The sequence below is a fragment of the Carcharodon carcharias genome, chromosome 29 (genome assembly GCF_017639515.1).
Source record: "Carcharodon carcharias isolate sCarCar2 chromosome 29, sCarCar2.pri, whole genome shotgun sequence".
In the NCBI taxonomy this organism is placed as follows: domain Eukaryota; kingdom Metazoa; phylum Chordata; class Chondrichthyes; order Lamniformes; family Lamnidae; genus Carcharodon; species Carcharodon carcharias.
This window is the reverse complement of record NC_054495.1, coordinates 2,090,960-2,102,726: the sequence shown is the minus strand read 5'-3', so window position 1 is coordinate 2,102,726 and position 11,767 is coordinate 2,090,960. Positions and strand designations below refer to the sequence as shown.

The following is an 11,767-nucleotide window of genomic DNA, read 5'->3' as shown; positions in this document are numbered from 1 at the left end:
GTACTAGAACTTGCACGACTGTTCTTTCAGAGAGCCAGCACAGTCTCAATGGGCCAAATGGCCATCCTACGTGTTCTAATTTGATGGCAATGCAAGCCTTTTCTTCTCCTTAATCCAATCTCTGGCAGACATAATGCCTCAAAGCAATGAATATACTGAGAAATGTACACAATTATCCTGATTCCCCACTGGGTAGAGATGTGACTTCAGTCCTTGCCTCACTTTACAGATTGTGATGGAAAGCTCAAATCTTTATAGTCATGCACGCTGTGCTAGATGATTCATTCTGGTCTAACAAGAGTTTACTTTGAGTAAAGCAGCCCCAGAAACGAGATGGTACCAATCTGTCCATCATCAAGTTAGAATTTGAGACAATGAGCAATCAATTTTAAAAAAAAATTCATTCATAGGATGTGGGCTTCGCTGGTTAGGCCAGCATTTATTGCCCATCCCTAGTTATCCTTGAGAAGATGGTGTTGAGCTGCCTTCTTGAACCGCCGCAGTCCACATGGTGTAGGTACACCCACAGTGCTGTTAGGGAGGGAGAACCAGCGACAGTGAAGGAACGGCTGACATAGTTCCAAGTCAGGATTTCCCCCCTGGCTGCAGAGGCAGAACTGTGGAGGTGTGGGGGGTTGGGGGTTGCTGGGGGTGGCTGGAGGGGGGGGCAGTCACAGTCTCAGGATAAAGTGTTGACAATTTTGGACTGAGATGAGGAGAAACTTCTTCATTCAGAGCATTGTGAACCTTTGGAATTCCCTACCCCAAAAATTTTGGATGCTTAGTCGTTGACTATACTCAAGCCCGAGATTGATACATTTTTGGATAGTAAGGGATATGTCGGGCAGGGAAGTGGGGTGAGGTGGAAGACCAGCCATGATCTTATGGAATGGCGGAGCAGGCCTGAGGGGCTGAATATTCTCCTTCTGCTCCATGCTGGCCCCTTCTCGCCTAATAATCTATTGGCAAAGTTTAATCGGTCAGACATTCAATAGAACCTCAGCAGCACACTCAGCTAAGTTGTACAGTGACACACTAAGCTCAGGAGCATCTTGGAGAATGAACAATTTGAACCATCTCATTAAGTAACACTCATGAATCGTTAAGTGCCAGGAAATAACAATTGCCAACAAGAGAGAATCGAACTATCTCCCTTTGACGTTCAATAGCATTACCATCACTGAATCCCCCACTATCAACATCCTGGGGGTTACCATTGACCAGAAACTGAACTGGACTAGCCATATAAATACTGTGGCTACAAGAGCAGGTCAGAGGCTGGGAATCCTGCAGTGAGTAACTCACCTCCTGACTCCCCAAAGCCTGTCCACCATCTACAAGGTACAAGTCAGGAGTGTGATGGGATACTCCCCACTTGCCTGGATGAGTGCAGCTCCCACAACACTCAAGAAGCTCGACACCATCCATGACGAAGCAGCCCCGTTTGATTGGCACCCCTTCCACAAACATTCACTCCCTCCACCACCGACACACAGTAGCAGCAGTGTGTGTACCATCTACAGGATGCACTGCAGGAATTCACCAAGGCTCCTTTAACAGTACATCCCTAACCTGCAACCTCTACCGCCTTGAAGGACAAGGGCAGCAGATGCATTGGAACATCACCACCTGGAAGTTCTCTTCCAAGCCACATACTACCCTGACTTGGAAATATATCACCGTTCTTTCACTGTCGCTGGAACTCCGTCCTAACAGCACTGTGGGTGTACCTACACCATAGGGACTGCCGCAGTTCAAGAAGGCAGCTCACCACCACCTTCTCAAGGGGCAATTAGGAATGGGCAATAAATGAAAGAGTGAAAAAACAATTTTATAACAGGGCAAACTATTTTTAAGTTTAAAAAAATGTTTTTAATTTCAACCATACCAATTCCTAGCCCTGCGTATATATGTCTATAGGATTAGGGTATAAAATGTCACACATTGATAGAAGATGGCCAGAAATCATTGATCCAACCCAATAATTTTTTAGTTCCACAGGAAGGTGGTTTGCATGGAGCACATCAAAGGCAACAAGCAATTCATTCGAAGAGAATTAGCTGCTTAATGCCAACTGGAGAAGACAGGGCCTCAGTTTAATGTGTCATCCGACTGCCATTCCTCAGACAGTGCGGCACTCCCTCAGTACTCACCCTCCGACCGTGCGGCGCTCCCTCGGCACCGACCCTCTGACAGCGCGGCGCTCCCTCGGCATGCACCCTCCGACAGCGCAGCGCTCCCTCGGCACGCACCCTCCGACAGCGCAGCGCTCCCTCGGCACCAAGAGTGCCAGCAGACACCGCATGCTCCCTCTCCAGGGACATCCGGCCATGAACGTAGCCGCGGAAGAGGGACAAACAATCGGGCAGGACTCCCCCGTCGATTGCCCGCTGCCTGGACCTGTTAATGGCCAACTTGGCCAATCCCAAGAGCAGGTTCACGAGGAGGTCCTCCTCCTTCCCGACCCCCTTCCTCACCAGGTGGTCATGTCCCTAGGGGCTGGCCATTTCACTTGACCATTATCATTTTGATTCAGGGGCAAGATTGCTACTCCTTGCACCCTGACTACTATTTAACTGTCATGTCCCTAGGAATCTTTCGGGTTAAACCAATTAAACCAAATCAACAAAATGAGGACAAATCAAGCACAGCCCCTAATTCAGGTCAGCTGTAAAACTAAAGACAAAATTTAAAGGAAACTTACAACTTCAAACCAAAATGTGATTAAAGGGGTCAATAAAACACCCCAGTCCCCGCGGTGCCCACCGAGCACGAAAGGCCTCAAGTGTGCCAGCAGACACCGCGTGCTCCCTCTCCAGGGACATCCGGCCGCGAACATAGCCGCGGAAGAGGGACAAACAATCGGGGCTTCCCCGTTGATCGCCCACTGCCTGGACCTGTTAATGGCCAACTTGGCCAAGCCCAAGAGCAGGTTCACGAGGAGGTCTTCCTCCTTCCCGACCCCCTTCCTCACCGGGTGGTCACGTCCCTAGGGGCTGGCCATTTCACTTGACCATTATCATGTCTAAGTGGATGTAAGATTTCAGCTGGTTTCTGAGTCAAGTTAGTCACTTTGGATGCCCCTTTGCTCCCATTAACCAATAATTGGCTCAACGAGATGGTGGAGATGTTACATAATAAACATTCTGAGGGGTGACAATGAGTCAATGGAAACTGGGCTGCACTTTTTTTGAATTGACATAGGTGCTTCAGTTAAGTAATCAGAAGAGATCAGTTAGCATTGTATAAAAGCTGTGGGAGCACTTAGCAGTGTTGTGAGATTGGATGGTCAGTTGAGGGTTTTCAACCAGGTAGGTGGGTGATGGGAAGTAGTTCTTGGCTTGGTCAGGAATGGGCTTTCAGTTGAGGAGGGACAGGAACTATCAGCAGGTTGGGCCTTATCTATGGAGGTAAACAGGAGGAAAAAAAAAAGTTGAGTTAGTGTGTCAGGTTGATGATCTTTTATCAGAACTGAGTCCAGTTAGAAATGGAATAGGCTTTCAGCAAGTGGAGAGGATTTTTTTTAACAACTTCAAAATGGAAGTGATTGAAGGATGAGCAGTTCTATGGTGGGTTAAGGGAATTAGTTTTGGGGTAAGTAAAGAAAATAAAAATGTCTAGAGGAAGTGTGAATGGCAGAATTTTTAAAGGTGGCTGTTGTCTGAAAGGGAAACAAAATGAGTAAAAGTGAAACTGGCAAAGGAAACAAAATGGGGGCAGAGGTCAGTCTGAAGTTGTTGAACTGCTGCAGGCTGTCTCTAGTTTTGAGAGATGAGGTGTAGTTTCTTGAGCTTCAGTGGAATAGTGGAGCAGGCTGAGGGCAGAGGTTGGAGTGAGAGCCAAGGTAGAGAATTAAAATGGGTGGTAACAGCTTTGAGGACTATTAAGGCGGGGGGGGGGGGGGGGAAAACCCTCTTGTCCACCCCCCCACCCCCCAAAACCCCCCGGTCATAGCATTACTATCCATTTTTAGCATGCTTGTTACTTTTGTAGTGAGTGAGGAAGCTCTTGAAGCAATGCTCCCTTTGTTCTTTGACAATTTGAGTTGCTGGGCAGCTCCTTGTCTGTCCTTCCACTAAACAAATTAGGGAGGTTCTGGCTGTGTTTTTGTTGAGCTCAGACTGGTCCAAAACCATTAATGTTTCATTGTGAGTGATTCCTGGAATAATATCTCCAAGAGGAAGGAGGGTATTTGTGTTGGCTTCTTCTTTAAAAGAGCTACTTTTTTTTTGGGGGGGTCCTGTAATTGTGACTAGTAGTGCAGAGCTGATTCTCCTTTTATGGCTAATGTTAGTTTGAGCTGTTGACCTCTAGCCTAAACCAGAAAACAGATTTGAAATTGAGAGAGAAATGGTTTGTGGGGGAGGAAAGATGATGGGTGTCTGTAATTTTCAGTCCCTTTTTTGAATGATGTAATCTTTCAGTTGAATAATGCTGTTGTGGTATATATTAAACCTAAATGTGCTAAGCACTGCAGTGATAGATTAATCAGGCCATTGAACAGCTTTGCACAATTAATTTGACTTGAAATGCTATTGATTTTCCTGATGTAATGATGCTCATTAACTTGAGTTACTAGTCTAGAGTTCTGACTGAGTTGTAATGTTACACTATTTTTCAATGAGAAATCCAACTTTGTTCTAAATTGGATAATCTGGCTTTTTTTTTTAAAATATCACCCTAGTACTTTGCTTTTAGATGCTGACTGGGGCCTTTAAACTTATGAATGTGATTTATATTGGGTTTCCACTTGGTGGGGGAGACCAGATCTAGGGACTGTCAATATAAGATTGTCACTAAAATCCAGTGGGGCATTTAGGAGAAATTATTTTTACCCAGAGAGTGGGGAGAGAAGGTGGAACTTGCTCCCACAGGGAGGGGTTGAGATGAATAGTATAGATGTATTTATCCATCTTCCCCTTTTTTAAATACATGAGGGAAATGGGGAGTTGAGTTGGGTAGGAGGCTTGACTGAAGCATCAGCACTGGTGTGGGCAAGAGGGGTTGTATGAGTTGTCCCTATGTTCCAAAGAAAATATTAATTGATATATTCTCGACTCAAATGATTCCTGGGATGAAGAACTCTATCCGACAAGGATAGGTTTGGGACTGTCTTCCTTGGATAAAATAAGGCTGGGAAGATCCTGAGGGGTATGGACAGGGTAAATATTGGGAAGCTATTCCCAATCAAGAGCATTAAGAACTAGAGGACACCAATTCTAAATAATGGGTGGGGGGGTGGGAGGGTGGGAGAAAGGAGTAAATGTGATGTGAGGAATTCTCTTCAACCAGTGGGTGGTTGGAACCTGGAATGAACTTCCTGAAAGGGTGATGGAGGCAGGTTCAATCAAGCTATTCAAAGGGGAATCGGATTGCTCCCTGAAAAGTGCTAGGTTACGGGGATAAGACAAGGGAGTGGGACTAGGCAGATGGCTTTCAGAGAGCCAGTCCTGAGACAAAACCTAATGTCCCCTTTCTGCACTAAAGATACTGTGCTCTAATAACAAAAGCATTTTTTGTATTAATGTGCAAATCAAAGGTGGAATTTGAGTGGTTTGTTAGTTGTATGTTGTCAGAATTAACTTCCCCTGGCCAGTGATCCCAATAACCTGCTTGAGATATTTTTGAAGGAATGACTTACCTGCACACTAACACAGACAACTGATCATAGAGGGCCCTGTGCCTTTTGGTTGACCTCTCTACACCAGAGTAGAAATGGGTTTGGTTGATGTCTTGCATGTGGGACTTGCCCCAATTAGTTGTAATTAATCCAGTGTTTATTAACACCAGTGTCCAGCTGAATGCCAGACTATCACTGTTAATGTATCTGGAGGCTAAACATTTTCTGCATTTATACAGCACAGGGAGGTCATTCAGCCCATCCTGCATGTACTGACTCATCTGATTAGTTCTGCTCTCTTGTGGTGGCCCCTTTAGCCTTGAATATTTCTATTTGTGGGACTTTATTCTAGAATCTGCTGCCACCATTGTTTTACAACCATTAAATAAAGTTTTCTCATGTTGCTATGGTTTCTTCAACACCTGTTTAAAATCTAACTTCTCAGCCATTGAACAATTTGTGATATTTTGAGAACCTCAATGTCCTCTTAAGCTTCTCCATTCTCAAAGGAGCAATCCCAGCTGCTCCACTTTTCTTACCTGTACAAGGAAAAGTTGATCCCCAAGGACCTAGGCAACACAGATTTGAGGTTTTAGGTAGGAGATGGGATGTGTGGGGCAAGTGTGAAGAACATATATTTTTTAACACTGCGAGTGTGGTGCCCAGAAGGGTGGTGGAGGCAATAAATGATTTCAAAAGTGGTGGCATATTTTTTCTCTCCAAGCCTGTTTTGGTGTAATCCAATTTTTTATTAAACACTCCACAGTGAACTCGAGAGGGTAGAATCGGAGGGGTAGTTTATTTCACACGTACAAAGCAGGAAGGAGGGTTTGCCGCATCTTCTACCCCCTCTCCACCCACTTTTACATTCATACAAAAGGTATAAAGGAAGAGGCACAAGGCCAAGACCCCAGAATAAAAGCTCTTGTTTCACTGGAGTCTAGAATCAGAAGTCCAATGATGTATTCCTTTCAGAGTTGGCAGACTGAAGACAAATGCTGGATAACTTACTTTTCCTATACAGAACTTTCATGATGGGATGGGCACATGGAGATGCATTAGTCTTGTAGGCACTAGTACAGTACTTTCCAGTAGAAAGTGTAGATGGGGGGGGCCAGGGCAACTTAAACTTGGGCAGAGTCCTGGTTCTGCTGCCACTTGCTCTATGGAAGATGGCCGTCTGCTCTGCAGCCCCACAAGGCAGGGTAACTGGTTCTCCCAGCTAGGGTGGTGGGAAATCATGTGATATGACTCCCACTTCTCTACTCTGGTTTAGACAAAGGATTTATATTCCTTTGTGTGGATTCTTCAGATGGTTAATGTTTCAATCATTAATTTCCCAGAGGTTTTGGGATCCTTTGAACTATCAGACTGATCATCTCTGGCCAGTCCTTGGCCTTAGAAATGTAAATGGTCTTTGTACAATTCCCTTTGTTGTGACAGTAGAGATCAAATCCATCATTGGCATCTCTTCAGAGATAACAAAGTGGCAGCTGTTCTGAGTGCCAGGAAGTTCCTTTTTGTTTGAGTCAGCCAGCAATGGCTTCAGTGAGGTCTTGGTGCCCCAGGACTGCAGGGGAATGGCACTACGGAATTGCTCAGTTGACAGATTGAATGGCCTCTGACAAATTGTCATTGTATCTAGCACGCAAGGGAATAAAATCAGGCCTCCATCTATACAAAGTGACCCACTGAGTGTTATTGTCTGTTTCCTCAAGGTCTAAGAAAAAGGTGATTTCCCTCAGTTGGCCATTTGGGCTTGAGTTAATTTTCATTCATGAGGTGTGGATGTTGCTGGCCAGGCCAGCATTTATTGCCCTTGTTCAGGGGGCATTTTAGAATCAACCACCTGGCTGTGGGTTTGGAGTCGCATGTAGGCCAGACCAGGTAAGGACAGCAGCAGATTTCCTTCTCCCAAAGGGCATTAGTGAACCAGATGGGTTTTTACAACAATTGGTTTCACGGCCATCACTAGATTTTTAATTCCAGATTTTTTTTATTGAATTCTAATTCTGCCATGACAGGATTTGAACCCAGGTCCCCAAAGCATTGCCCTGGGTCTCTGGATTACTAGTCCAGTGACTATTCCACTGTACCACCACTTCCACTCCCTCTCTCCTTCCCCCCGCCCCCACCCCCCCCCCCCCCCCCCCCCCCCCCAGGTGTTTGTGGGCATTAGAAATGGAAGGAGGACTCTTAGAGCTCATCGGTGTGTTCATTCTTTGTTCTATGCCATAGATTATTTTGATTCTAACTAGGGTTTATTTTTTCTCAGTTGCCGAGCATGGATTTGGAAATTGCAGAGATTCTAGGAAGGCTCTCGGATGCCATGAGCCGTGGTGGGATATCCGAAATGGCATCTTTGGTGAAAGCCGAGAGGGAGAGAGTGGAAAGTGTGATGGTTCACGTGGCAGTCACCGGGACCCCGAAAGTGGGGAAGTCCGCCTTCATTAATTCCATCTTGGGTTTTGAGGACAGCAAAGATGGCGTGGCCCCCACTGGCAGCACCCAACAGGTGGCAAAGCCGGCACCTTACAGCCGCCCAGGAAACCCCAGCTCCGTGTTCTGGGAGCTCCCCAGCATTGAGGCGGCCACCTTCTCACCAGGTGACTACCTGAAGGCAGTGGAGGCCGACAGGTACATCGGCTTCTTCATCCTGACGTCGACGAGGTTCACCCGGCAGGCTGCGGCCCTCGCTGGCGAGCTCAGGCGGGCTGGCAAACAGTTCTACTTGGTCCGCACCAAGATTGACTTGAGCGCTCCTGGCTACAAGAACAAGGAGTTCACGGAGGACACCCTGCATGTTATGACCGCTGACCGCTTTGCAAACCTGGACATCAAATACACGACTGCTCGCTTCTTCTGTGTCTCCTGCCACGAGGTTGACCAGTTCGACTTTCTGGAGTGCATCCAGGCTCTGCAGAAGAATTCCTCCCCTCCACTCCAGAAACACGCCCTGTTGCTCTCCCTGCACTACTTGGCCAGCAAGGTGGAGCTGAAGAACTCCCTGAAAGAGTTGATTCCGGTGTCGGCCATCTACAGCTGCATCATCGACCCTGTCCCGGTCAAGCAGCTGCCTTACCAGGCCAACATCCCCTTTCTGTACAACGAGATCCGGTTTTACCGTGTCATGCTGGGCCTGGACTTTGTGGCCTTGAGCAAATGCGCCAAGCTGATTGGCCGGCCAACCTTCGTCCTCTCGGATGAGATCCAGACCAAGATGGCGAGGGAGCTGACGGAGGAGGGCGTCTCGGAGGAGCTGCTGAGGTGGACGCAGAAGAACGTGCAGGTCTCCCCCAGCAATGCCAAGTGGGTACCCCTCCTCAAGACCCTGCCTGGAGGGAAGCTGTCTGGGGCTTCCACCATCCGCTTGTTGGATGCCATGTTGGAGCAGTTCACAGATGATGCCTGCCGGATTCAGAGGAAAATGGTGGATATACTGAGGAATGACTAACATTGTTTGAGGCCTGACAATCTTAATGGTGTTTGGTACAAATGGAAAAAGGTAGAGGAAACCTCAACTGCAGTATGAAAGGTCAACAATGTCCTCTGGTGGGTGACATGAATTAATTCCTTACTCCTTTTCTCCATATTCTGCAGAGGCATTCTATTCTGACAGTCCAATGCACAATGCCTCCTTCAAGTACAAAACACTTATCCTGAGACCTTCACCTGTCTCAACTACTAAATGAGATTGGCTTGCAGATTAAATTCTACTCGGCTGTCCACGTGGACATGGGCCAAAATTGGAGGCTAGGCTCTGTGCAAGATTTGTATTTCACTGCAGCTGGTAGCTACCACGCTAGGTGGGTATGTGAAGTTGTGCCCAAGCACCTCCACCACCATCCTCCAGCTGTGGTCAATGCAATATTGAACGTCCCTCCATTGTCTGAATGAGCAATGTAACCCAGATGTGTTTCCTTTTGTATGTAGCTTATGCTGCATTGTACATCCAAGTCTTTGTTGCAATATTGAATCATTTCTTCCATCCTTCCCTTTATTAAAAGTAGCAATACCTCTTGATGTTGTAATAGTAAACAGCCAATGGCCCTCCAGGAGCCCTGGTATAGACTGAATTGCTGACTCTCCACTTCTAAAGGTGCTGGATGTGATATTTTTGACTTAACCCTGTGTCCAGTGTGGCTGAGCAGTTGGGGATATGATGCAACACTTCAATTTTTTTTAATTGAACCCTTTTTTATCAACACTACTTCTGCCCAATTTTGGGGCAGAATAATTAACTGTATTGGCAGCACTGCTTTTGTTTGTTTTTCCCCCCTCCTCCCAACAGGAGGTGGTATTGGAAACTTGACACTGCAGAGGGAGTTAGTGGGTGAAAGGGCAGCAAAATTGGATTCAAAAAGGAAATGTCAAGTGTGGCCAAAAGAAATGGAGGTTGTGGTTTCTGAGCAATGCAGGGAAACTTTTTTTACTAAGAATGTAAACAGCTGTTTCTTGTACAGATTACAGCTGAGTGAATCTCTTATTTCACAAAAGGAATGCTATTGGGAGTGTCAAAATTAACAATGTTTCAGTCTATGTCCAATTGATAACTCACTAGGTTATTTGAGAAACTTAAGATTTTAAATAAAATTGTGTACAGTGACTGGCTGACTTTTCAAAGTAGCTTTAGTGAAGGGTTTAACTGCGGTTGACTGATTTTTGTATTTAAAATGGCTTCAACATTTTGTTAACTGCTGTGTAACCTGTTTTTTTCATTTTCCTGTTCTGTTCAAGAATTTCCTGTAAATACTGTTTCCCATGAATGCCTTTGTTTGTGGTTCATCAAAGACTATTTTGTATTGGAGCTGTCTGTCACCCATGAGGAATTGCTTTATTAAAATTAACTTGTTTTGCAAAATATCCTGGGGCCAGGTACCTTGGAATTTTTTCTCATTGCTAACTGTGTAGTTTGTTTCTGTAAAACTGGGATTAGGTATACACACCTTCCCTAACCCTGGATAACTTTAAAAACCAAATCTTTTTTGATTTGCAGCACACGCTATTTGGCCCATGTCTGTACCAACTGGGATTAGTCCATAGTCTTGTGGATTACAGCATGAAATGCAGATTTCCACGCCCTTTTTTTTTCTGGGGAGGCAGTGGCATTGTCACCAGACTGTATTCCAGAGACCCAGGGTAATGCTCTGGGGACCCGGGTTCAAATCCCACCACAGCAGATGGTGACATTTGAATTCAATAAAAAGACCCCCAATTGACAATGGTTGTGGTCAGACATGTTGTTTAAAAACCCATCTGGTTCACTCCCTCCCTCTTAGGGAGGGAAATCTGTCCTTACCTGGTCTGGCCTACATGTGACTCCAGACCTGCAGCACTATGGTTGACTCTTAATGTCTGAATAAGGGCAATAAATGCTGGCCAAGCCAGCAATATCCACATCCTGTGTAGAAGTTACTGCCTCTACTCCATCACCCTGTATAAAAAAAATTTTTTTTAAAATGAATTCATGATGTGGGTGTTGCTGGCTGGGCCAGCATTTATTACCCATCCCTAATTGCCTTTTGAAGGTGGTAGTGGTGAGTTGCCTTCTTAAACCACTGTAGTCCATGTGATGTAGGTACACCCACAGTGCTGTTAAGGAGGGAGTTCCAGGATTTTGACTGACAGTGAAGGAACAGCCAATATATTTCCAAGTCAGAATGGTGAGTGGCTTGGAGGGGAACTTCCAGGTGGGTGTTCCCATCTATCTGCTGCCCTTGTCCTTTTCTAGGTGGTTAAGGGTTTGGAAGGTGCTGTCAAAGGAGCCTTGGTGGAATTCCTGACGTGCATCTTGTAGATGGTACACACACTGCTGCCACTGCATTGGTGGTGGAGGGAGTAAATGTTTGTGGATGTGGTGCCAATCAAGTGGGGCTGCTTTGTCCTGGATGGTGTTGAGCTTCTTGTGTTGTGGGAGCTGCGCTCATCCAGGGCAAGTGGGGAGTATTCCATCACACTCCTGACTTGTGCCTTGTAGATGGTGGACAGGCTTTGGGGAGTTGGGAAGTGAGTTACTTGTCATATGTTCATAGCCTCTGACCTCATGTAGCCAGTGTTTAAATGGCTAGTTCCATTTCTATGCCCATCTAATCTTTCTACCAATGACTTAAATTTCTGTCTCCTGGTGGTTGACCTCACTAAGGGGAA

The 11,767-nt window shown here is 46.0% G+C and overlaps 1 protein-coding gene across 1 annotated transcript; it reads left to right on the top strand.

The window, feature by feature from the left end:
* The first annotated feature begins 333 nt into the window (after positions 1-333).
* On the top strand, positions 334-9,074 carry LOC121270994 (interferon-inducible GTPase 5-like). Its single transcript, XM_041176679.1, has 3 exons — positions 334-358; positions 3,419-3,475; positions 8,008-9,074. The coding sequence occupies exons 1-3, from the start codon at positions 334-336 to the stop codon at positions 9,072-9,074; spliced, it is 1,149 nt and encodes a 382-aa protein (XP_041032613.1).
* Positions 9,075-11,767: the final 2,693 nt, after the last annotated feature.

Excerpts from the sequence above, each read along its gene's own strand:
- LOC121270994 (XM_041176679.1), top strand. The coding sequence starts at position 334 with ATGGTACCAATCTGTCCATCATCAA. Across the intron at positions 359-3,418 it reads ACCAATCTGTCCATCATCAA|GAGGAAAAAAAAAAGTTGAG; the intron begins GTTAGAATTTGA and ends GGAGGTAAACAG. Across the intron at positions 3,476-8,007 it reads TGATCTTTTATCAGAACTGA|TGGAAAGTGTGATGGTTCAC; the intron begins GTCCAGTTAGAA and ends AGAGGGAGAGAG.